This window comes from Macrotis lagotis, chromosome X (assembly GCF_037893015.1).
Source record: "Macrotis lagotis isolate mMagLag1 chromosome X, bilby.v1.9.chrom.fasta, whole genome shotgun sequence".
Lineage (NCBI taxonomy): Eukaryota > Metazoa > Chordata > Mammalia > Peramelemorphia > Peramelidae > Macrotis > Macrotis lagotis.
Window position 1 is genome coordinate 344427084 of NC_133666.1, and position 27985 is coordinate 344455068.

The 27985-nt window shown below is 33.3% G+C and overlaps 1 protein-coding gene across 3 annotated transcripts in view; it reads right to left on the bottom strand.

The window, feature by feature from the left end:
* The window catches only part of SEMA5A (semaphorin 5A), a 712145-nt gene that overhangs the window by 148492 nt on the left and 535668 nt on the right, over positions 1-27985 (bottom strand). For all 3 annotated transcript variants that reach the window (XM_074208091.1, XM_074208090.1, XM_074208089.1), the window contains 2 exons: positions 17230-17373; positions 7236-7383 (listed from right to left, as the gene is read on the bottom strand). In XM_074208091.1, coding sequence (XP_074064192.1) covers positions 7236-7383; positions 17230-17373 — 292 coding nt within the window. The remainder of the gene's footprint in view (positions 1-7235; positions 7384-17229; positions 17374-27985) is intronic.

Sequence of the window (27985 nt, forward strand, 5' to 3'; positions counted from 1 at the left end):
TTCAATCTTCATGGTACAATTTAAGCTCATTCATTATTGTAAAAAAATAAAATGAGATAATTTTTAGCATTTTGAAAATCTTTAAAATGCTATACAAATGCAAGTTATCATTAGTAGCAACAGCAGAAGTAGCATTAAAAGCAGCAGCAGTAGTAGTAGTAGCAGTAGCAAGTAGTAGTAGTAGTAGTAGCAGTACCAGCAGCAGTATTAATAGTAGTAGCAGTAGTAATGTAGCAGCAGCAGCTAGGTGATTCAATAGATAGCACATTGGACTTGGAGTCAGTAGATCTGAGTTCAATTTGTCCTCAGACACTTACTAACTCTATGACCTTGAGCAAGTCACTTAATCTTAAATCTTTGCATGCACTGGACCCACGGGACCTAGGATGACTCTGGAGGAGAAAGTGAACCTGGTGACTTAGTCTCTCACTCAAATTCACTTCAAGCGCATGTCATAGCATCACCATCACCATCACCTCCCTAGTGTCACGATCTTCAGGAATGAAGGATAAACATAAAAACATTGATATTGTTATTAAAATGTGGCAACCAGAAATAGATAACATATTGCAGATTTACTTTCGATACTATAAAATAATGTAGTAGCTGGTGTGGCAGCTTTAAGTACAACAAAACTCCTGCATTTTCATCATGTTTACTATTTTTTTGTGTACATTTCTATACATTCCTCTTTAGTTCAAATTTTATGCTAATAGGGGACCAGAAGCAGACAAAAGTTAAGGCAGAGAAGGCTCTCTTGACTAATCAGTAATTCTAATATTTTTAAAAAGTGCCCTAACTGTAAGAAGATATCAGAAAAATTGTTCAAAATGATTGTTAAATTCTATTATTTTAAATTTATTTTTATTTCATTAAATATTTTAGAATTGCATGCAAAATTTTTAAACATTCTTTTAAAAATTCCAAATACTCTCCCTCTCCGCCATCCCTTCCCCCTTTCTTGAAGAAGCTAGCAATTTGATTTTGATTAGACATGTGAGATCATACAAAACATTTCCAAAGGAAGCAAGTTGCAAAAGAAAAAATAATATAAAACATTTTAGAAATTTTTAAAAAAATATTTAAAAACCATGCTTCAATCCATATCCAGAGTTTATCAATATTCACTTCAGAGGCAGAAATAATTTTTGGAATTGATTTGGATCATGCTGTTTCTATGTGAAATGCTTTTTGTATGAGTTTATATAAAATCCACCCAGATTTTTTGGAAACCATCCTGTTCATAATTTTTATAGCACATTAATATTCCTTCATAATCAAATACCATAATATGTTCAACCACTTCCCAACTTATGAGCACCCCTCAATTTCCAATTCTTTGTCCCCTAAAAGAGCAGCAATATTTTAAAGCAAATAGGTACTTTTTCCTTTTTCTGTCATCTCTTTGGGATACAGATCTATTAGTGATATTATTGCTAGGTCAAAGGGAATGCAGTTTTATAGCCCTTTTAGTATAGTTTCAAATTGTTCTCCAGAATAATTGAACTAGTTCACAACTCCATCAATAATTTATTTCAATTCCAATTTTTCCCACATCTCTGTAGTTTTTATCATTTTTGTTTTCTGTCATGTTAATTGATCAATTTGAAGTATTATCTCAGGGTGGCTTTAATTTGCATTTCTCTAATCAGTAGTTATTTAGATAATTTTTTAAATGTGACTATTGATAGCTTTGATTTTTTCTTTTAAAAATTGATTACTCATCTATTTTGACCATTTGTCAACAGAGGAATAGCTCATATTCTTATAAATTTGCCTCATTTCCCTATATATTTGAGATGAGAAATTTTTCCTGGTATCCTATTTTCCTTCTAGTCTTGTCATTAATTGTTTTAGAAAACTTTTTTTTAAATGTCATGCAATTATCTATTTTCCTTCATCTAACCACCTCTCTTGCATTCTGTCATAAATTCTTTTTAATGCAAAGATCTGACAGGTCCATTTTTCCATGCTTTCATTTGTTTTCAATATGCCTCATTGTCTAAGTCAAGTATTCATTTTGTTCTTATCTCAGTAAAAGGTATGAGATGTTGGACGGTGCCCAAGCTTAGTTTTAGTCTTCATTTTTCCCAACAATTTTTGTCAAATGGTTCTTGTTCCATAAACTTGACCTTTGGTTTTATCAAACGCTAAATTACTATGGTAATTGACCACTCTGTATTGTGAACTTCCTCTAATCCATTCATTGGTCTAACACTTCATTTTTTAGTCAGTACCACAATGCTTTGAAAACTACTACTGAAGGCAGTCTTCCTTCACATTTTCATTTCATTATTCCCTTTGATGTTGTTGATCATTTGTTTTTCCAGCTGCATTTATTATATTTTTAGCTCTACAAAATAATTTTAGCAGTTTGATTGTTATGGCAACAAATAAGTAAATCAACATAGGTATAATTGTTATTTTTATTATGTTAGTAAACCTATGCAAGAACAATCAATACTTTTCCAGGTGCTTAAAAGTGTCTTTAATTATGTGAGAAATGCTTCTAAGTTTATGTGGGCAGGTAGATTCCCAAATATTTTATATTGTCTAGAGCTATTTTAAAAGGGATTTCTCTATCTCTTGCTCTGGACTTTTTTGATGATATATAGAAATTATGATTTATGTTGGTTTATTTTTTATCATGCAGCTTTGCCAGAATTGTTAACTATTTTAGCTAGTTTTTAGTTGATTTAGAGTCTATAAGTATAATATCATATCATCAACATATTGTAATAGTGTCAGTATTCTACTCATTCTGCTCAGCCTCAATTTATGTCCTAATTCCTTCCATTTCTTTTTCTTATCTTATTGCTATCTCTAGCATTTCTAGCATAATATGAATGAAAGTGGTCATAATGGACATGCTTGCTTCACTCCTGATCTTATTAGGAAATCTAAAAGTTCACAGATAATGCTTGCTCTTGGTTTTAGATAGATACTGAGTATCATTTTAATGAAAGTGCTATTGATTCTTGTGTTTTCTATTGTTTTCAGTAAGAATAGGTATTGTATTTTGTCAAAGGTTCCTTTTAGTCTATACTTTCTCTGCTTGTCCCTTTAAATTAGGCCCATTTTTGATTTTGCTTTATCTGAGATTATGATTGTTATTTCATTTATTTTTTTTGTTCAGGTGAAGCATAAAAGATTCTTTTCCAGATCCTTATTTTAACTGTTGATATCTCTCTGCTTCAGTTATATTTCTTGCGGACAAAAACAGAACAAAATAAAATGAAACAAAACCAGAAAAAAATTAGTGTTTGATTCTGGTCTCTAACCCATTTTATCTACTTTTGTCATATGAGTGAATCCATTCTATTCACAACTATACTTATGGTTAATAACTGTGCATTTCTCTCTCTACTAATTTCTTTTTTTTATCTTTCTCTTCCTTTTTTACTCTATCCTTCCACTAAAATCTGTTTTGCTTCTGAGCACTCATCTACTTGCCCTTTAATCACTTCCTCTTCTTTCAGCACCTGCCCTTTCTACTTCCCTACTGAAGAAGACTTCTATTATCAACTAAGTATGCACATATACACATAAACACACATATAATATACACATATGTGTGTAGCTACCTAACTAGATCCCTTTTTAAACTATTTAGATGTATAGTTCAAGCATTGCCTGTCCTCCCCAACCATGTTCTCCTCCTCTATAAAAGATTTTTTGTGTGCCTTTTTTAAAATGTGAAATAATTTTCTCCTTTCTCCTTTTCCTTTCCCCTTTCTCTGCAAGCAAAAGCCTCTTTTTGACTTTCTAACTTTTTTTTACATTCCAACATTATTCACTCCTGCATTTTGTTTTTATGTAGAAATCATCTTCCCATATAGAAATTAACAGTTTAAGCATATTGAGTGAGTACCTTATGATTTCTCTTTCATGTTTACCTTTTTTATGCTTCTTTTGAAACTTATATTTGAAAGTCAAAATACCTATTTGCCTTGTCTTTTCGTCAGGTAAGCTCAAAAGGGCTCTATTTCATTGAATATCCATGTTTTTTTCCTTCCTTGAAGGATTATATTTGGTTATGTTAGTTAATCCATTTTAATCGCAGTTCATTTGTCTTCTGTAATGTCATATTTTTTTTCCCAGAAATTAAGGGTATTAGTCTGTATAGAGCAATAGTAAGGTTTGCATTTTACATTAAACCAGCTTTTGACAATACTTGTATGATTAAGTATGTTTTAAATGATAACTTCAGTAAGGAAAATATAGACTGTGGAAAACAACTGAAAACACAGACCAAAGAGAGGGTCAGGGCATCTTCTTGTTGGGGAAAGGAAATCAATTCACATCTAAAAATAAAAGGACCCTCTCCTTCCTTTCCCTAAACAGAAATTCAAACTTTTACAGTGCTTTATGTATACCAGAGGAGCCAAGACTACAAGGTGGTGAGTCAGTCTTATAGAAGCTGGAATATTATATTCTTAACCCTCTGCTCCTATAACCTGGTAAATGCTAAATTTTGTGTGATTCTGACTGGGGCATATTATTGAAATAATTTCTTTCCTGGCTTCTTGGAGTATTCTCTATCTGACCTGAGAGCTCAAGAATCCCACTATGATATTACTGGCAGTTTTCATTTTGGGATTTCTTTCATATGCTGTGACTTCTATTTTACTATCTAGGTCTATGATATCAGGATAACTTTCCTTGATAATTTCTTGAAATATGTTGTCTTTCAGGTCATTGGTCACCCAATAATTATTAAATTATCACTTCTCAGCTTATTTCCCAGGTCCTTTTTTTTCTTTCAATAAGGTATTTAATATTTTTTTTCAATTTTTTCATCGCATTCACTTTGTTTCAAAGTTTCTTGAAGTCTTATGGAGTCATGGATTTTGCCTGGCCAATTTTAATTTTTAATTTTTAAAGAATTCTATTCTTCAGTAAGTTTTCTCCCTCTCTTTTCATTCATTTGGCCAATTTTGTTTCATAAAGATTTTATTTTCATCAGTATTTTCTGTGCCTCTTTTATCAAGTTGCCTTTGCATAATTTTCTTCCTTTACTTTCATTTGTTTTAATTAGACTTCAAAGTCAAGAAGAAATTCATTTATCCTAGAACTTCACTATATTATGCAAGAAACTGCAAAATGCTGCAACATTTGAATGATATTGCCATAGGATACATTTTTACCTGAGTTCAGAAAGAAAAATAGTTAAAATCCAATATTTTGCAATTGACCAATGAATAATATGATGCATTGGTAAAAATATTCAATTTGAAATCAAAGAAGCAGTTTCAAAAGCGAGTTTGCTATTTCAGTGACCATGGATACAACATGTTAATTCTTTGGGCCTCAGTTTTCTCACACTTAAAATGAGAGAAGTATATCTGATGACCTTCCTTCTCTAAATTTATTTTTCCATCTTGATTAAAAACAAAAGAAAAATAACACCTTAATTTGAATATGATGTACAAATCAGTTGCAGTAACTTGTTCCTTCTCTCCTATGTATACATAGAAATTTAATTGAAATGATCCATTTATCAACCACCTTTAAAGAACTAAATAGCAAAATCCATCATTTATCCTCCCTAAATATCTCAGGATGTTAGAGTCAGCATTCTATCTTAATAGAGACAGAAATTAGGAAAAATGGGCCCAAATATCTTCTGAAATAAATTACATTTTTATTTTTACCCTGAAATATATAGGATTTTTTATAAGAATCAATCACTAGATTTAAAATTCTTTTTGGAAGGATTTCAGTATTTACATATCAAATCAAAGAGAAGGAAAAGCAATATATTCATAAGGACTCTACTGACCACAACGGAAAGGCTGAACTCTTCCCTTGATAGAAATGTTCTTAGCTTCATTAAGATATTTTATGAATATAATTGTGGAAGTCAATAAGCAATTAGAAGACATCCTAAAGTGCTCTTTAGTTGCTCATTTCCACTTGATTCAAAGCTCTCAGGAATGAATATTCAAACAAATCAACTTGGCCCTACCTCTGTCCTCACAGCTCCCTCCTGGTGAGGAAAGCTCTGATATAGGGTTGCTAAGCTCCCATGCTCAAACCCCAAGCCATGGAGGTTTAATAAACAACATACTTTATTATCACACTTAAATCTTCTACCAAGAGCATTGAAATTTATAGAGTGAAAGTTCTTCATTTTTAAAAATGGTTTTAAGTGAAATTGGAGCATTTGAAAAGTCAACAAACACAAGGATATAAAAAAATGGTCTCTCCTAAGAATAGTTAAAAATGAGGATTAACTGAATCCAAGACTGTTATAGCCAGACACAGGAGTAACTATTTGTATAGTCAGTGTTAGAAACTGATAACATTACTACAATATCTTTGCCAAGGTGAAGGAGAAGAAATCTAATCACATATCCTAGAAACAAAATCTCATTGGGTTGGGTATAATATCTGACAAAGCACCTCATAACACTTTCTGTCTGGGAGAATTCCCCAAGGCTACCTGTGATGTATAATTTTTACTCTAGACTGAAAATGGATCATATAGAAGCCCAGAAATATTGCTCAGTCTTACAAACCACGGAATGTAAGTATTATATGATTAACTGAAAAGATCAATGTGGAAAACTTCCAAGTTCCATTCTTGTTTAACTTCTTCACCTCAGAGAATTTTAAACACAGACTCTGCCACAGGTTTTCTTTGGTGAATGGCACCAGAGAAAGGCAAATATTTTGAAAGACCAGCAGGCCTTAAATTTCTTCAATACATCCTGAAAGTTTCATCAGGAAGAGGGACAAGTGACCCTTTGAAAAGTGTTTAAAGTACTTTTAGAAGGAGGATTTAATTTGTGGGTTCCGAGCATTAAAGGAAACAGAACTCTGCCAAGATGAAGGAAAAACAAAAGCATGCGTTGCCTTTTATTCATTAAGAATTGGCACCCATGTGTGCTAACATAAAGGACCATAGATTTTGACAACCCTCAGAATGACGAACTTCATCCTTTACTCAGAAATTTAGTATGTGTCCATTACATGAAAAATTCCTCCCATTTCCCCAATCTTTAATGTGCTGACTCAAAGTAAGTGTCCTGAATTTTCTATCAGCAGCGATAGCATAACTGTCTAACAAACATTTCATCCCATGTGTTATTTAGATGAAGGTCTAATGATATTCGTTCGAAATTAATTTTCTTTTAAAAAGAGAAAAATGGATGATTCACAGAGCATTTGAGGGTTTTTGCATGTGCAATGGACTTTTCTGGGAGGGTTGAGGAGGGGAGGGAGCTACTCACCACATTACAGCCTGGGCAGTCAGGCCCATTCTCACAGGTCCTACGGCGAGCTTGGATCCCACCCCCACACTGGGCAGTGCAACGTTCCCATGGACCCCAGCCTGTCCAAAACATGTGTGGGGGGCACAGCAAGTGTTCATTACAGTATCTGTGACAGGGGAAACCAAGAACAAAGGGAAATTGTTTAAGTGAAACAGAAGGCTGCCAACCTCTCCTTTGTCCGTCACTGGGCCAGATGTTGAACACATGGACATGCTCTACGTGGAGGAGCTTTTTTATCTTTGGTGTGGTTGCATGTTGAACGAGGCAGATGTAGCATTTGCCATGCTGTGGACAGACAGACAAGGTGATGCACAGTAGACAATGAAGAAAATGCTGAACTCACAATGCAGGATTGATCTTCCTATGCAGCCAAGTAAAAGGAAAAAAACAAACAAACCTTCAAATACAGATACCTGAACATGGGGAATATCAAGAAAAATGACTGTGTTGGGAATTCACTTTCTAAGTATATGTTTTTTAAAGTAGAAGGGGATTGAGAAGAGGAAGCTAGTCAAAACTCATTTAGAATTCATCTCTTATCCTGTGTTCAAATCATGGTCTTCTCCAGTTCAGCTATTCTAACAATCTAATTTTTTTAATTAATAGGAAAAATTAAACATGCTCCTTACTTTTAGTACCACAGTTTTTTTCTTCTTTACCTCCTTCAATATACTATGACATTTTGATTAAATTATCATTTATCTATGATTACCTTTTATCTAAAATAGATTTCTCACAGGGATGTCAAACAAACTACATTAGAATGACAAATATAGCTAAGAAAAGTTCTGCTCTTGCATTATAATTTCTCTTTCAATGATCTTAATACACTGACGAGTTAAAGTTTCAGATTGTATTTCAATCAAGGATGATGATGATGATGATGATGGTGATGATGAAAACTGACTTTTATAGCATTTTAAATTTTATAAAAGGTAGAACATACATCAACATATAGAAGTCTTAAAACAACATTATAAGATGGCAGTAATAAGTACCATTAACCTGATATTGCAGATGGCGAAAAAGAAGAAAGTGACTTATTCAAGGTCATACAGCCAGTAAGTGTTGGAAAGGACTTGAAATCCATTGTTCCTAATTGTGTTCATCACTCCATCCACTTCATTAAATACTGCACTTCTCTTGCTCCCTAGTAACCTTTAACCAACGTCTGATGGATCCTCTGAGTTTCCTCATAGTTGAAACTTTTAAAATTTCAACATTAAGTCAGAATTTGCATATTTCAAATCCAGCTATCAATGTTCTCAGGTGGAGAATATGACTTTCTATAATTTACTGACTTGTTTGAAGGCTGTTTAGTACAAAAGAGGAGGCATAGAAAGATCACTAGATTTGGAGACTGAAGATCCGACATCAAAAGCTGGCTCTTCCAAATACTGTGTGACTTGGAAAACTATTATCCTTTCTATGACTTAGTAATCTGAAGTATAAAGTAAAGGGACTAAGTTCTAGAATTCTGAGTCTCTAGGTAGTTTAATAGTGATTTAATATGAAATAGAATCAGGTGCTTTTGGAATATTGCAGAGACTATTTAAATTTTTACCATGGACCTGTGAAGAATAGGCTAGCCTACCAAATAGTACACAAAATATAAGACCTTTTTTTCTCTTTTCTGAGCTATTCCCTGTCAAAAAGATAGACATCATTCCTTCACGTGGGCATAAAACAGGAATCATTATCACATATTCACTCAACTGATCCAATTATAGAAGTGTTAATAGGGACCTTAGATTCTATTTAAGCTCTTATTTTATAAGTAAAGAAATTGAGTCTCAAAGAAATGAAGAACAAGCTCAAAAGTCAATTTATAGAAGAGATAAGACTTAAACTAGGATTTCCTGTCAGGCTCTTGTTCTTTTTATTATGCCAATGTATAACCATGCATAACACTGTGTAGCAAGGGTAACCCATGGTATAACTTCACTACAAAAAATAATGAATATTAAGAAGTCAAGGAAACTTGAGAAGACTCAAATAAAGTGTTTCAGAGTAAATGGAAACATGCAAATTCTTTCTGCTATGATGCAATAATGTAAAGGAAACCAACAATGAAGAACTCTGATCAGTGCAGTGACCTACCAGTGATGACTTTAGGGGATGGATAATAAACTATACTGCCTCTGAGAGAAGTGATAGATAATGGGTATAAAATGAGATGTATGTTTTTAGACAAGAAGAATATATTGATTTATTTGATTGAATTCAACTTGTTTCAAAGTAGGATTTTATAGGACAGGGAAAGACATAAAGAAGTAATATGCAATACACTCATATTCATAAAATATATAACACATATTCTTATAAGATTTCCCTTAAATTTTGTATATTTGCATGTGTCCATTTGTGTGCATTTATGTGTGAATATTTATATGTATATGTGCATGTGTGTATGTATGACACTAAAACCCTTAATTAAAAAATCCAAAGACATTTTATAGACCTATTTCTTTTTGGTATTGATTTTATATTCTAAATAACATATGGACATATGTTCGGTTCAATGCTATTAAAGCTTAAAAGTTGGATAAGGCTCTTGAGATACATTCCATATACAAATAAAAGAAATTTTGTTTTTAGAGATAAAACAAGGTTAAGTTTGGAATTAGAGTTAAGAAAGAGTAATGGAAATTTCATGTTTAAAATGTTAAAGAGCTCCTTTCTGATCACTTCATGAAGGCTACACAGAGGAAAGGGGAATTTAGGAACAGTAAAAATTATAAAGCAGAAAGGATTTGATAGATAGGGTTGCTTTGGCAAACAGTGAAAAAAAGGAAATTATTGGAAGTGAACTAAAAAAAGATATTCTCTAGAAAAAGAGCAACACAGGTCTAAGGCAATCAAAAAAACAATGAAAGAAGCAAGATATATTGGCAAAGGCTTTAAAATACAATGAGTGTGTCTTAGATTTGTACCAAAAGATACAAAATATGAACTTCTTCAAGCTGCTTTCTCTATATAGGAATCTTCTAATTTTACAATGGATTGAAATATATAACTTATGGACCGATAATAATTTCAATCATTGGATATTCTAAGGAACACTGTTTTCCATGAAGTCACCATTAATTTTTCTTTTCTCCTCTTCTACCCATGTTCCTTCTAAAATATATTAAAATAGAAAACCACTGTGAAGTTTTAGGACATTGTTGAACCAAGGTACAACAAAAACAACCTTAGTTAGAGATAAGGATAACTTGGAGAAGGATAGCACTAAAGTCAGGAAGCCCCATGAAGAAGAGGTTGCAAGTTCCTAGACCAGGGTCATAGAAACAAGAAAAAAATAAAATCATAGGTGTTAGGTGGATAGAACATCAGGCCTGGAGTCAAAAAGACTTGAGTTCAAATTTATCCTCAGATATTAATAGTTGTGTGACTGTCACTTTACCCCTATTAGTCTCAGTTTCTCAACTGTAAAGTTAGGACACACTGGAGAAGATGGCTGATTAGTATCTTTGCCAAGAAAACTCCATGGACAAAATTCATGGTATCGCATAGAGTCAAACATGACTAAATGACAAAAATAGATCCAAGGAATTTTATGCAAAACAGAGTGAAGATTCAGTGTGTGAAATCAGAATTCAAATATAAAGTTTTCTCCAAGTTTTTTGACTTGCAGTGTTAGGTGGCAAATAGTGGTAATATGCACTCAGATTACAAAAATGTGCTTTAAGGAAAAAATGAGCAGTCTTGTCTTTGTCTTGTTCAAAATCTATGACACTAAAAAATTCAATTCAAAATGTCTGGTAGAAAGACAATTGGAATAGTGGAGTGTTGAAGTTCATCAAAGGATCTTACTTTAAATCCTGATTCTTTTATTTAATATTTAGGCAATTTTGGAAAAGTTTAATACAGTCTTTTTTGATTTTGTTGTATTATCTGCAAAGGAAAGGGACTGGGTTAGATGAACTACAAATCCCTTGCAGCTCTAGATGTGTGGTCTATGACTAAACTGAATAGATAAAGTTGGGATTTCAGGAGTTTCAATATCTTGGACTATAATAATAATAAAAAAAGGAACTAAGAATGTAGTCTTTTAAGACTCCTAATAACAGAGAGATGGATTAGATCTTTTGACTCTTAATTAAATACTTATACTTACTGCTATATCAGATTTCATTTCAAAATGCTATTGTATCAATCATGTCTGTCAGTAAGAAGGAGTAAAAAAGCTAGTGTTTTCAAAAAATAAAAGGTTGAGAGATTCCAGAAGCATAATTACAAATTTCACCTCTAAAAATGTACCATGGGGAGGAGAAGAAAAACTTCCCAACAAAGCGCCCATATAATATGCTTAACTTTTAATAAAATAAAATTGTCTTTGGAACTGAGCTTGCATTTTCTCCAAAGAAAAAATAAATCATGGTGCACAGGAACAGCCTTCCAATTTGCCTACTCCAGCCAAGCTCTGAAAACACCTGGTTTGTTTTCATAGTTAAAGATCTATGGCAGGAGTGAACCCGAGAATGGCATTGGAACCCAGGGTTTTCAGGCAAGTTTTATTAAAGCCTATATTTTTGGCTGCATTTCAAGTAGCCAGTAACTGTTTTCTCTTCTTTGCTCTTGTTCCCTTTTAATTTCTTGTTTCTCAGGCCATAGAATGTCTATTCCTACAGTAATTCTGCAAAGCAAGCACTGAAAAGATCTGTGAAAATAATGCCCTCTGAACTTGTCCTGTCTCTAACAAGAAAGGTCAGAAGGGAAAGAGAAAATCCTAGGACTAGTCTATGACCCTCTGGGTCTTGTGTCTTCATTCACATGGCCAAAAAGGAATTTCCACCCTGGGAGAGATTGATGACACATTAAGTCTAGCATCCTGTTTCCAATGCAAAAATACCTTAAAAGTACCCCTACTGTTCTACCATGGAAAATCTTTCACTCTGATTAACTAAAAAATTCTCAAGCTTTAGGGAGTAAGTATTCTCACTTAGATAATATAGATATAGATATAGATATAGATATAGATATAGATATATAGATATAGATATAGATATAGATATATGTATGTATAAATATATTTAGAATATATTCTTAATTTTAAACAATTGTGAGAATGGATATTATTATCTTAGGGAAGAATGGCTATATTGGGATTAAATAATTTATTTTCCAATATAATACTGGTCAGATGAAATATATTTCTCAACTTTTTAAAAATCTGTGATACATTAAAATGAACATTTTAATTTAACATTATGTTATTCTCATTGTATATTAAGAAAGGAAATTAGAGAAGACCAACAACATTTCTTCTAAAAATTACATTTTTTCTCTTCACTCAGCAACAAAAATGATTTTCCTAAATCATAGATCTGTCCATGTCATTATCCAACACGATAAACACAGGTGCCTCTCTATTTTATATATAGGATCAGATATAAATGTCCTCTGGTATTCTTTACAGTCAAACCTCTTCCTATTTTTCCAGTGTTTTTATGCCTAATTCCATTTACCTATTCTATGATCTAGCTAAACTGATCTATGCTTTTCATTGAACAACATTGTTCTGTTGCCTTTTTATTCACTGCTCCCTCTGGTCCTGAAGATTTTTTTTTCTTTTCTGACCATCATCACTTAAATTCACAATTTCCTCAAGTCTCAGTTCCAATACATTCTTCTTCAGGATAATTCCATTACTTTCAGCTGCTAATGGATTCCCCTTTTTGATATTAATTTCCATTTTTGGTCTATATATTTTATATAACTAATTATATATGTTACTCCCCATTAGAATATGCATTTCTTGAGTTGGGGAAGATTTTTGCTTTTCTTTGTACACAACATATTACAAAGAAAATAATAAGCTCAAATAAATGCTTACTCACTGACTGCCCATTTCATAAATATGGTAAAGGAAGCTATATACTGTTATTCTGCTTATATGTACTTAATAATAAACTGTCTGAGGGGCATCTAGGTATAACAGTAGTGTGTAAGACCTGGAATACAGAAAACTGGAATAGAAATCTGGTCTCAGACATTTACTGTGTGTGATCCTGGGTGAATCACTTAACCCTGTGTGCTTCTGTTTTCTCATGTGTAAAATGATCTGGAGAAGAAATGGCAAACTACTCCAATATCTCTGTCAAGAAAACCCCAATTGGTATCATGAAAAGTTGGACATGACTGAAGCCACTGAAAAACAACAAAAAACTTTGTATACTCTTGCATCCGGAGATCCAGCTACTCAGCCCATGTAAGAAAGTCAAAGGTAAAAAGTCTCATGTCCAACAAAACATTCATAGAAATATTTTGTCTGTGTGTATTTGTGCACTTGTGAAGTAACAATACATTGGGTGACCTTCAGTTGGGGAATTAATGACTAGATAAATTATAGTATAGAAATATTATTGAATCTTAAGAAATAATAATTATAAGGAATTCAGAGAAATATGGGTAGGCTTATGTGAGCCAACATAGAGAAAATTAAACAGAAAAACATATATAGCTAGTTAGCTAGCTATCTTGAGAGAGGCAGAATCTAAATAATAAATAAATAGGATCCAAAATAAGAGGAAATTTAATATATAAATAGAAAACCAGTTATGCTTGTGACTTGAATGGAAATGACCCTTTTTCTTTCAATAGGGATTTGAAAGACTATGAATATGGGATACACATATTGTCAAATATGTGGTTGATGTGTTGACTGGTTTAGTTTTACTTTCTTTGTTTAAAAATGACTTTGTAATGAGAGAGTCTGGAATTGACCAATTCATAAATCTTAAATTTAAAAATGTATTTCCTAAATACAATTTTTCTCTTTGCTTAATACAATTTTCGAATACAATTTCCTAAATAAAAGAAGTCTAATATATGAAGGAATGGGGTATAACATCTGGAAAGTCCCCATGCTAAATAGGACAAAACTTTAGTTCTAATCTTTTCCTTGTAATTCATTGCCAATAGCACCTTGGGTAAGTAACAACCTTTCTATGCCTCAGTTTTGTGTTTTTGTAAATAAGGGGGCTATATTAGATAATTTCCAATATCTCTTTGATCCTTGAGTGTCCATGAGTTTCTCATTATAACCTTTGTAAGCCTAATCAAGTTTGTGAAAGTGGTAATTTCCTTTAATCACTCATTATATAGAGAACTTCAGTTTATTAGACCTCACTTTGTTAAAGGCAAGGTAAATTAACTAGCTTATAGCTCCAGATTGCTTGAGTTATAATAGACATCCCAATGCATTAACAGTTACCCTGAGAAGACTAATTGAACTGATTTGGGTAAGCAGGTTACCTCTAAGTGTCATCTCCCTTCACCATAAGATAAGCTTTGAAAGCCTGAGTGATAGACAAATTGCAAACTCCCATTGATTCTTAAGATTACGAGATCAAACAGAAACATATTGCTTCTTTAATATCTGATTTCAATTTTGATAACCTATTCACACAGAGTTCATTTCTTCTCTTTGCTTTCCATTTTGTAATTACTATTTGATACTCCATCAAAATAAATCTCATGGAATGTTTATGAAGTTTTTTTGTGGAGGAGATAATTTTAAACAAAATGGAAAAAAATAAAAGTAGAGGAATAATTAGGCTCACAGATTTTCGTGTATCCATAAAAACAATCTTGAATGTTAATGAACATTCCAAGAGGGAGAATTTGGCATACAGATAGCATGTTGGTTATTTGATTATGTGGTAGTCATCAATATACTAAATGACTTTTTTTCTTTTTTCATTTCAAAATAGTTTCCCAAACTATAATCCTCATATTCCCCTTGATGAAAAGTAGCTGCAATTTTGGTCACCTACAAGTTTTTGCAACAAATGGTATTTAGAAATACACGAAATGATTTTGGAAGTAGTTCAGTTCCCTGAACATAGTTAGTTACTACTCTAGAACTAGGAACAGACAGATGACCATGGCATCTTTGCACCTTGATTTATTTTCTCAAATTTCTCCATCTCTGGAATTGGGATATCTCTTTCCTGACAGCAATATCATTTCATATGGCAAAAGCCATAGAGGTAAATGCTGTATATATAGAAAGATCTGGGAGCTAATATTTCCAGTCCCCAAACTCATCTTTTTTAACTTATGAAGATACAGGAAAATAAATCATTAAGCAGTCTTTGTAATCTCATTACCCTTTCTGACTGTCCCTTTCACAGATGGCCTGTCAAGGAGAGCCGAATTTTCCTGAAATCTTTCAGGAGCAATGCTCTTTGCTATTCATCTTGTTAACAATGCCCATTTATTCCTAAATTTTCCATTTTCCTCCTGTAATCTGAAACACAAATTGAATACTCTCCTACACAAAATGAATGCAAATGGTAACAAAAGGAAATTTAAAAAACAAAAGTAATCAGCCTTGCTTACTTTATTCTGTATTTCTTCCAAAGTACTAAATTTCAGTTTCTCTGTCTCTCTCTGTCTCTGTCTCTGTCTCCCTGTCTCCCTGTCTCTCTGTCTCTCTGTCTCTCTGTCTCTCTCTCTCTCTGTCTGTCTGTCTCTCTCTCTCTCTGTCTGTCTGTCTCTCTCTCTCTCTCTCTCTCTCTCTCTCACACACACACACACACACACACACACACACACACAGACAGAAAAAGACACTCCACCATGATATTTTAACTCATTCACACACCATTCCTGATCTCTTAACCTGGAAATGTTGATAATGGTTTCTTGGTTTCTAAGAGGAATGTTATTTCAATAACTTCACACATGGTAAATGTTTTTCTTTTTGGATGGACTATTAAAAACACATTTTCCCCAGAATTTTATGTTAAAAACTGATACTAAGTAATCTTAAATAGTGTATCTTTTTCTATTGAGCATTTGACAATGTAAAAAGTATTATTTTAGAATACTGCTTCATAATGATAAACAATAATTTTAACACATTATTATACATTTTTAATTAAGAGGAATATATTCTTTATGACAATAGGGAATTTGTGTAAACAGCTAAGGATGGGATAGTTTTGTTCCATAATGAAATCATTTGTAGTCTGAGAAACAACAACAACAAAAAGCATTCACTTTATGCACAAATTGCACAGGAATATGTGTATTTGTCAGCACTCTGGTTCTCACAGAAGTGATTTATTTTAACTTTTATTCACAAAATATATTTTAACAATTTGTTTCTTTAAGACAGTTATACTAGGAAGAAATGTGCTTGTCCTGTGGAACAAGTTTTAAAAATAACTTTAAAAGATCTACTCATTTAAGAGAAGAATGCAATTGATTTGTAAAAGTTTTGTCATTTATCCATAAATAACAGTACCTAGCAAAGACATAGGCTATATATCCAAGATGAACATTTTAATGAAGATACAACCCAATGTCCAATTATGCATAAGATAACAGGCTATGAAAGCAAAGATTTGAATCACAGTGCTGGGGCAATTTGCTGAAAGATTGAAGTGCATATTAAACATTTTTGCCATATTCAGTTATCATGCCCATCAGTTAGCATGATGTTGAAATGGTATGTATTTATATACTATAAACAGACTTGAAAATAGTTTATATATTCTACAACTGCTTACATTTATTTAAGATAAAAAAAACAAATTGAACTGTTTAGCAATAAGGTTTACCTGTAACCTTTTTATGCCTTATTCTGAATTTGGGTTTTGAGTCAGGTGAAACTGCATTTCAAATAAGCAACTATCAGTTTTCCAATGAAATCAATTTTACAGGTCTTCGGGGAATACAAGGAAAAATACCTCAGCACAATTGACTGCTTCTGAATCAGAAAGTTGGAAAGAGTTCAGCAGGTGAACTTGACAAGCAAACTTCCCAATCTTGTTACACATTCTGGGTCAGTGAAAAGAGGATCCTGATAGAACTGAAAGGGACATTAAAGCTATGTGGAAGATACAGCTATAACTAAAATTGAGGGACAACTGCACCACACTGGCATGACAACAAGCATGAGAGATGGAAATTCTGAAGAGAGGAAAGGTCAACATACCTTTCCTCCCGGTTCTGTCCCACACACACTCGACCTCCATGGCGAGGAGTAGGGTTGCTGCAGGAACGCTGGCGGACTTGGAAACCAATGCCACAAGTTGTGCTACAAGGTGACCAAGAAGTCCAAGGAGTCCAGCCGCCATTTCTATTGAGGAAGAAAACAATACATATCAGTTTTAGAAAAGTGGCACCAAATGTAACCTTGTTGAACAAAAATTAGCATAGACATAAATCCATCAGTACTTAAATGTGTGAGGGATTAAGTATAGAATCACATGAATGTTACAGGCACCTTCTAAAATTATATTCATTCAATCACTAATGCTTGAGATATCTTATTTTACCTTGCAGAAAGGAAATTCTGATCAAAAACATAATCAAAATGTTATAAACATTTCAATGATCTTCAGATAACTTCAAAAATTATTCATTTACCAAATCTAAGAACTGAATATAGAATATTGATATTTCATTTAATAAAAGGATTTTTTTGCAAGGCAAGTGGGGTTAAGTGGCTTGCCCAAGGCCACACAGCTAGTTAATTATTAAGTGTCTGAGACTGGATATGAACCCAGGTACTCCTGACTCCAGGGGCGGTGTTTTATCCACTGTGCCACCTAGCCACCCCAATAAAAGGATTTAAAGACAAATTTCTATGCTTGGATTCTTAAATCAATTTGCTTGCATTCTGTCATATATTTTAAGTTGGCTACTGGCACAGGAGAAAGAATATTTGATTTGCACAGGAGAAAGCACACTGGATTTGCACCAAGCTTTGTCATTTTTCTGCCTATTTGATTTTGAATAAGTCAATTTTATCTGTGTTTCAATCTTCAGAAAAAATGTGCTCTAAATTTCTTTCTAAATCTTAAGCTAATCAATCTTTTTGCATATAGTACACAGACATACACATATGTGTATATATGTATGTGTGTTTGCATACATATATATATATATATGTATATGTGGTTAAATTTTATAGGGAATTTCTGATAAGAAAATTCCCCTCTATCAATCAGTTGGGAAACTTGAACTGGGCATTGAGAAATAAAATACTATCCTAGAGTCAAAGAGCCACTGTATGATAGAAATTGGAAAGGATACCTGATTGACATGTTTGAAATCAGTACTCTATTCATTCTATTATACCTCTCCAAAATCATTCCTGAAAACCTTCCAAAAAAAACAACAAAAAAAATAATGCTTTTATACATATGCATATATGGATATACATATATATGGATTTACATATATATGCATATTTATATGATTCTATGCATATTTGAGTCATCTTTACATGTTTCCAGTTATGTTACAACTCAGTAACCCAGGATTTCCAAATAATCATTTAACTTCACTTAAGTTTAGTTTTTTAACTTTAAAAAAATGGGACAATAATATTTATATACATCATATGGTTGTTTTGTGGAATAGATGAGATAATATATATTTTAAAAGTTATAAATACAGGTATAATTTCAGGTTATAAATGATGTATATTAATATATATTAAATGTAAGGTCTTATGAATGTATAAACTATATTGCTATAATGATGAAGTATTATTTATACTTATAAACTATAAACATATGTTATTGATATTGTAATTTAACTAAAATATTCAAGTTAGGCATACATATTTTATACATAAGCCACGGTATATTTTTATTTTTAATATTTATTTAATTTTTAAATATATGTAATTTTAAATATTTTTAATATTAATTTTTTTAAAATATATGTGACATATTTCTTCATAGATTTACAAAGAATTTTCTTCACAACAATACTATGACATATGATAAATATTATTATCTCCTTTATTAACTAAGGTAATCATTATAGTTTTCTAAATAAAAATTAATGGTGACTACAAGAATTAAATTTTAAATTATCTTTTATTTGTTTATATTCCTCATTCAGAATAATATTTTCAATTATTTCAAAAGTTTTTGAAAATCAAACTTTTATTGATTTTGATACCCATCATAAATTTTGAAAAAGAAAATAAAATGCTTAGAATTGAGATGTGCTTACATAAAGAAGATGTATTGCATTTACCTTCAGGTTATATGACATCAAAAAAATGTGATTCTTATTTATATTGTTTTATCTATATATTTAAAATAAATACATGAGTAAAAAATTAGTTTTTCTTAGTGTTTTTGTTCATACAATCAAAATGAATCAGTTAAAATAGTAAAGGTCTTCATATAATCAAAATCTAATGTTTTCAGTAGAGTTAACATATTCTTTCTAATGAAAAATCAAATGAAGAATTTCCCTAGAATTTTAAATAAAGATTTCACATTTATATTTCCTAGTGAACTGGCCTTGCAGTCATAAAGGACTTAAGTTCAATCCCCAACTCAAACACCTTAGTTTGTGACCATGGGCAAATCATTTCACCTCCTCGGGTTCCTAGGCAGCATTCTAAAATGAGAAGTTTCAGAGAAGGTGTTGCTCTATTTTGCTATATTTTCTTCATTCAGAAATTACCTACAACAATAAATTAACAGGTATTGTCTCTCTTAATTTGAGAAAGTAAAGTGAGGGAATGTGACAGAAGGATCAGATCTATGATATCTCTAAAACACAAAATGAGATAAAATTACACAGCATGTTTCTCAAGAAAATAGACAGTATCATACATTGGAATTTTCTCTGATTTTTAAATGACTCTCTTCATCTATTAAAAAGTTTCAAAAAAAGGAAAAGAAATAGCATGTAATCCAAAATTAAAGTTAACACATTTCATTTTAATCAATTATGCAGAAAAAAACAAAACAAAAAAGAAAACAACTATCAACACTATGCTGAGGTTAGAGTGATGAAATTGTTACTCATGAATAGAAAGAGATTTTTTATTAAAAAAAATAATAACAATAAAATATACCAAGGGAATCAGAAACTTTAACTGAAAACATTTAATTTGCCTAAGCCTTTAGCAATTTCCTTAAAACTTTTGGCCAGGATAACTTCTTGAACTGGCTGCCTAGTTTCCTAATACTGACTCACAGTAAAATCTCAGAATTTTCACCATATAAAATCATAATCAAGAAATTCAATGGAATATGACAGTGACTTCCTCTACCTCATAATTTCACAAAAATTCAGCCTCAGTATCCTCTGTGCATCAGGAAAGAAGACTATCATCAAAGTCAGATATAACATGCAAATAGATCTATAGCTACTGACTATGACTAGAGGTGGTGAAAGATATATACAGTGGAAATGTGGTATGATTATATATACACAGTGAGAACCTTGGAAGGAAAAACAACCAACAAAACAAGAATGCCCTGTCTTAGACAGGGATACCTCAGGCCTCTAGTGTTTTTGTTATTATTTTTTTTTTTTTGCTTGCCCAAGACCACACAACTAGATAATTATTAAGTGTCTGAGGCCAGATTTGTACTCAGGTACTCCTGATTCCAGGGCCAGTGCTCTGCCCACTGTGCCTCCTAGCTGCCCCTGGGCCTCCAGTGTTGTTAGTTTAGTTGTTCATTCTCAAGAGGACCAAAATGGCATCACTATGCTACAGTCAAGTTACAGTGAATCTGACTGTGACTGATCAGACTCAGAAACTCAGAATGCTTTACCACCTGTCAGGCACAAATTGGCCATGTGAAAATTTGAGGTGGAATCTCTAAATCTGAACATCACATGTTTCTTTGGAGCTACTACAATTGAGCCTTGCTCATCGAGCACAGCACCCTCTCTGATAGCACCATCTTGGGCAGTCCAGTACTAACGTCTCCCATGTCTCACAATCAATCCCAAAGTTCTTAAGAGAGACCTTGAGAGTGCCTTTGTATTATTTTTCCTAACCAACATGTGAATGCTTGCCACATGTGTCTTCCCAATAAAAATAATCTTTTTGGTAAGAGTGCATTTGACATTTGAACAACATGGTCAGTCCATCTGAGTTACATTCTCCATGATAGGGTTTGAATGCTTGGCAGTTTAGTTCAAGAATGGATCTCAATGTGTCGTATCTTATCCTGCCGTGATCTTCAGAATATTTCCAAGACAATTCAAATGGAAATGACTTAGTGTTCTGGGATGGCATTGGAATACTATTGAATATCATAGTCATACAGCAATGAGGTCGGCACATTGGCTCTACAGACCTTAAGTTTAATAGTCAGTCTACTCCCATATCTTGCTTCAACTTCCCAAACAATGAATTAGCTCTAGCAATGCATGTGTCAACCTCATTATCAATGTGTTCATCCCTGGAAATTACACTGATAAGATAAATGAATTTATTCACAGAATTCAAAACTTCTCCATGTTCTTTGTCCTATAATACCAAAGAGGGTTTAAAAAATCCAGGGAGGGGATTACTATATAGATGTAAAGAGGCAGAGAAAAAACATCTTAAGGATCATATGGATTCCAAGAAAAAGTGAAACTGTTGAAGCTGAAATATCTTTCTAGTTGTTTTAATATCAAGAAAATATTATTTGTGCCATTGTGACATTTTCTCAGAGCTTCCTCTGAACCAGACTGTTCAACATAAACCCCTCTCAGATGTAAATACTCTCCACTGTTACATATGACTCTCTATTATCTAATGTAAATTTGCCAAGATAAGGGCAGCCTCATCCCATTGCTCTATTCCTCATCTATATTCTTACCTCTCAGTCTTCCAAAATGTGTACCTGATCCCAGTCATGTAGAGGGGATCATTCTTTGACCCCCTTTCCCCTGATTCCTCCCTGAACAGGGAGTAGGCAAGACAATAAAAGCCTATATCTCCCTGGTCTATGTCTAGTCATGTCCTATAGTAGCCTTCCTTTCTCCCTTTTCCTTAGGCAGTTTTGTCTTGACCTTAGTATTCAGTCTGCCCTCAAGTAACTTGCTCTTATTAAATCATAGATTTAATAAGACCATTTTAGACTATAATATGTGGGCTTTGAAAATCTATGAATTAAAGTCTATATTTGTCCTACCTCTGGGATCAGACTGTGAGTTCTTCACTTAAGAAATGAGCCTTTATCTTTGAGATCTTTCTCTGATGGCACTGCCAAATTTCCCATCATCAAAATGAGAGGGAGGAAAATAAAAGTTCTTGAAGAAAGAAAGAAATAGAAAAATAAAATAGCTTAAAAGATAGGATGATAAATTTCACTCAAGTAACTGAATCCCTGAAAACCCTGAAAAAAATAAGCAAAAATTAATGACTCCATGAGCTAGCAAGAAACATTAGAACAAAATCAAAAAACTGATCTTTACAAAAAAAGAAAATGTATGATTATCTGACATTTAAAAAACTGAGCTGGACAGAAATATCAAAGAAAGATTATTTCAAAATCACTGGGCTCCCTTAAAATCATTAATAAAAAACAAAAGGTAGGCAGTATATTGTAAGAAATCACAAATGAAAATCAGTCATTAACTCAAAGAAAACCTAACAAGGAAAAGCCTAAGGAATGTCAAAAATAAAATTCAGTTCACACATCAACGAAATAAGTATTGCAATCTTTAAGAAGTAATTCTACTACAAGGAGTCAAGATGGCAGTGTGAAGGCAGGGTTTGCCTGAAACTCGTTTCCAAAAAAACCAAAAGCCATCAAATTATGACTCTAGGCAAAATTTAGATGGGCAGAACCCACAGAAAGACTGAGTAATACAATTCCCAGTCCAAGACAATTTAGAAAGACCAGGGGTTAGAAAAAATCTGTAGCCACAGCACAGCCCAGGGATCACCAGGAAAAGCTTGAAGTGGCAGTGAAAGAACTCTCCTGCATCAGATTGCAGGAGTGCTGGCCTCAGAACAGTCCTGTGGTGAGAACCTGCAGTGGGAATCAGTGATGCTAGCCTACGGCCCACAAATGGTAAGGGGGTCAGGGGAGATTGCAGAAATCTCTCTCTCTCTCTCTGCTCTCCCTGGGGCAGGAGGTTTGTGTTTGCCCATACTCAGATCCAGATTTCAGTTAGGGCTTCCATAGTGATAGCAGGGACCTTCCTCACAGCTCCAGGGCAGAGGGGAGTGCCTGGGTTCATCTACATATCAAAGCACAGTCAAGAGTGCATAAGACCTTGAAGGACTAAAGGTCTCAGTGGGGTGTCTCAAAACCCCCTCAAAGTATGGTAAATTAGCCTTAGGCTGAGGTAAGGAGCAAACAAAAGAAAAAATATCAATATGACAATAGAAAATTACTTTGGTTCCATGGAAGATTAAGATGACAAACTCAAAGCTTCTGTATCTAAAAGCCTCTAAGAGAAGCAGAAAGTGGGCACAGTTTAAAAAAGACTTTGAAAAGCAATTAAAGGAGATGGAGGAAAAATTGGGAGGAGAAATGAGGGCACTACAAATAAAACATGAAAACCAAATCAGCAGTTTGGTGAAAGAAATACAAAAACATACTGAAGAAAATAAGATGTTAAAAACCAGTTTAGGCCAATTGGAAAAAAAAGCAATACAAAAGGCAAATGAGAAGAAGAATGCTTTAAAAAGCAGAATTGGCCAGCTGGAAAAGGAGATTTAAAAAAGCTCTCTGAAGATAATAACTCCTTCAAATGTAGAATGGGACTAAAGGAAGCTGATGACTTTGCAAGAAATTGGGAAGAAATAAAACTCTTCCAAAAAAGCCAAAAATTAAAGAAAATGTGAAATATCTCATTGGAAAAAGAACTGACCTTGAAAACAGATCCAGAAGTAGTAACTTTAAAATTATTGGGCTACCTGAAAGTCACCACCAGGAAAAGAGCCTAGACTTCATTTTTTCAAGAAATAATACAGCAAAATTGCCCTGAGTTCCTAGAAGCAGAGGGTAAAAGAGAAATTGAGGGAATTCACCAGTCACCATCTGAAAGAGATCCCAAAAGAAAAACTATAGCCAAATTCCAGAATTCCCAAGTCAAAGAGAAAATACTAAAAGCTGTCAGAAACAAACAATTCAACTACTGTGGCTCAATAGTCAGGATTATATAAGATCTGTAATGTAGATTCATTAAGGGCATGAAGGGTTGGAATAGGACATTCCAAAAGGCAAAAAGATCTTGGTTTACAACTAAGAATCAACTGCCCAGCAAAACTGAACATCTTTCAGGGGAAAAGATGGACTTTCAATGAAACTGGGGGCTTTCAAACTTTCCTATTGAAACAAGCAGAAAGTTAACAGAAAATTTGATCTCCAAGTACAGCACTCTGGTGAACCGAAGAGGAGTTGGATGAGAAGGACTAATTATGAGGAACTTAATGATGTTGAACTGTTTGTATTCCTACATGTGAAGAAGATACTGATAACTCATATGAGCTGTTGGAAGAAGCATATATATAGACATGGCACAGGAAGGAGTAGGATATAATGGTCTAATATAGTAAAAAGATGGGAGTCAATGGGTGATAAAGGAAAATACTGGGAGAAAGAAAGGAGAGGAAGAAGGGGCTATGATATTTCACATAAGAGTCAAGAAAGAGCTTTTTCAATGGAGAGGAATGCTAAGGGGAATGAATGAACCTTCATTCTCATCAGAAATGGCTCAGAGAGGAACTAACATACACACTTAATAGGGTATAGAAATCTATCTTAACCTAGAGAAAAATGAGAAGAAAGGAATTGGATAAGGGGGAAATAAGGGGAAAGAAGGGGGGAAATAGGTGATAGAAGAGAGGGAAGATTGTGGGAGAGGGTGGAAAGGATGAGGATGAGAGAGAGAGAGAGAGAGAGAAACAAACAGAATAAATGAGATTTGGGAAGAATAGAGTGGAGGTAAATATAACTTTTAATAGCAACTGTAGGAGAAATATTGAAGCAATTTCTCTGTTGGACTTATGATAAAGAAAGTAACTCACTCCAGAGACAGAGCCATTGGAATCTGAACACAGACTGAAGTACATTTTTTTCTCTCTCACTATTCTTGAGGTCTCTCATCTTCTTAGGGGGAAAGGGGGTTTATGTTTATTCTTATAACAAGATTATTTTAACAATATAAAATTTAAACTTCTTTTTTAAAAAAGAAGTAATTCAAATACCAAGGCACCATACTCAGGATGATGCAGTGATGAAAATGAAAGAAAATGAAATACAAAAGAAAAAAGATGAGTTGAATTGAGCTTAACCCTGAAGCTCAGTGGACAGAGCTATGATGTGGAAATTACAGCTATACATATTAAATTAATCATAAAGCACTCCCTGATCATTACTCTAACTGGAAGTTGCTGCTTATCTTTCATTCTTTAAGAGAACCATGATATCAGGGATTGCTATGACATGCAAGTAAATTTGAATTAAGTGTGTGTGGGGTGGATGTAGCAAAATCTCAAGTCACACTTTCTCCTCTGAAGTTATTTGGGTCCAGTAGCAGCATACAGATCAGAATGACTGGACATGTACCTAGATGTAGTGAGGGATAATGACCTTTCTAAATTAAGGTGGTTAAGAGGTCTCAGGCTGACTGAAGCATGAGGTAAAGAATGCCCTTTTACTTAGTGCAAAAAACAATCATTCTGGGAGGGGAAGACCCTCAGGGTTTCTGGCTAAAACAGAAGGGTACAAAATATTGACCAAATAGAAGACCTTGGCTTTTTTAGGCAAAGGTCTCAGTTTGCCTGAAGCAATGTCCCTCCTGTGATTGAATGGATCTTCGTGATTTAATTGATCAATTTTATTGAATATTGCTCTAGAAATGTTAGCTACAGATAAAAGAAAATGAGCATAATAATCTTGTGCTCTACACACCTAAAGCTCCAAGATTTTGAGACAAGAACTCACTATTTGACGAAAATAGGTAGAAAAATTGGAAAGAACTTTGTCAGAAACTAAATATAGAGCAGTATCCCAAACTGTTGAAGGAGAAATATTAGAGAAATATATGTCTAGTCTTTCCTGTAACATTAAGGCACTATTATCCATGTTTGTCTGATATTCCCTGCAGTCCTCTAACTCCCTCTCTATTGTTCAGTTTAATCTTTTCAAATCTCAATTCATTAAGAAAGTAGAAAGTGAACTCAGCCCCTTCCTTATATCCCTCCTCCACCTGTCTGACTCCTAGTTTTCAAGTCTGACTCCAGTCATGTCCAGGTGGGTACCTTCTTGACCTCCTTTCCCCTGATTTGACCCAGCTCAGGAACGAGGTTAGGCTCCCCATTTCCTCCATGTTGGATCCACTTGGATCTAAGTCCAGTCATCATCCTCTGGCTGTTTTCTTTCCTCTTCCTCTTTTCACTTTCTTAACTATCTTTGCTATTAACTTTTGTGAACTTTTTTATAATAACCTGTGAACCTTTTGTGGTACCTATGAAATAAAGTCTAAGGCTTTCTTACCTCCCTGAGATAGAGTTGGTGAGTTCTTCACTCAAATGGACTACAGCTGTCCCCCCTCAGATTTCCACCATCCCAAGTACTCCAGCAATATACTGAGATAAAGTGTAATACCATAAGCAAATTAAAAGACCAAATAATATTTTAACTGTAGGATTTATGAATAAAGGAAGAATGTATGACCAAATAAGAAATAGAGAGCATTACAGGATATAAAATGGATTATTTCAATGACATCAAATTTAAAAAGATTTTGTATAAATAAAAATAATGCAACCAAGATTAAAAGGAAAGCGAGAAACTGGAACAATATTTTATAGCATGTTTTCTGATGAATGCCTTATTTCTCAAATTCATAAGAACATGAGTTACTTCCCAACTGTTAGAATGTTAAAGGATGTGAATATTTTTAGAAGAAATCAAAGCTATCATTAATCATATGAAAAATGTTCTAAATCACTATTGGAGAAATACAAATTACAACAATTCTGGGATACCCCTCCCATCTATTAAAATGATTAGTAAGACAGAAAAAGAAAATGATAAATGTTGAAGGTGACATAGAAAAATTGGGACACTAATGCACTGTTGTTTGACTTGTGATCTATTACAATAATTCTGGAGAGCAAATTGGAATTATGCCTAAAAGGACCATAAAATTGAGCATACTCTTTGACCAAAAAATAGACTACTAGCTCTGTACAGCAAAGAGAGCAAAGAAAAAGGACCTATATGTAGAAATTGTTTACAATAGATTTTTTTTTGTGATGGCAAAAAAAGCAGAAATTGAGGGGATACCTACTAATTGGACAATGACTAATCAATTTGTGTTATATAATTTTGAAGAAATTCTTAAAATAGTATAGATGACATCTTTTGACTTGTGCATAGACTGGATTAAAATGAGACAGAATTGTTTGAAATCATTAGCCTCATTCTCTCTTCCAGAGTATCAGTGTCTCAAAGCAAAACAAATGTCAAAATGACTGGCAATGCCATGGGAATCAATGGGTGTCCATAGCATCTTCAATATCTGACACCCTCTTAAGTTCTCCACAGTGTCTTTTAATCTGTTAAAACAAATTGCTCTCATCTGCCTCCTCCACCAAAGAAGCCTTCAAATTCTTTGGATGGAAACTCTGTTAACTCCCAAATGTTAATCCTCAATACTATGGGTTAGAATACTATTGTGCTATTAAAAAGCAGCAACAACAACAAAAATGATGAGTAGGATACTTTCAGAATAACTTTACATGAAGAAAACATATATGAACTTAACTAAGCAAAGTGGAATGAGCAGAGTAAAGAGACAGTTATTGCAATATTGTATTATGATCAGTTTTGAATGACTTAGCAATACTCAGGAGCATACTGATTTGAAAATTCCAAAGAACTAATGATGAAAAATGCTATCCATTTCCAAAGAAAGAACTAAGAGGAGTGAATGTAAATTCAAGCAAGCTTCTTAAAACTTTTCTTCAT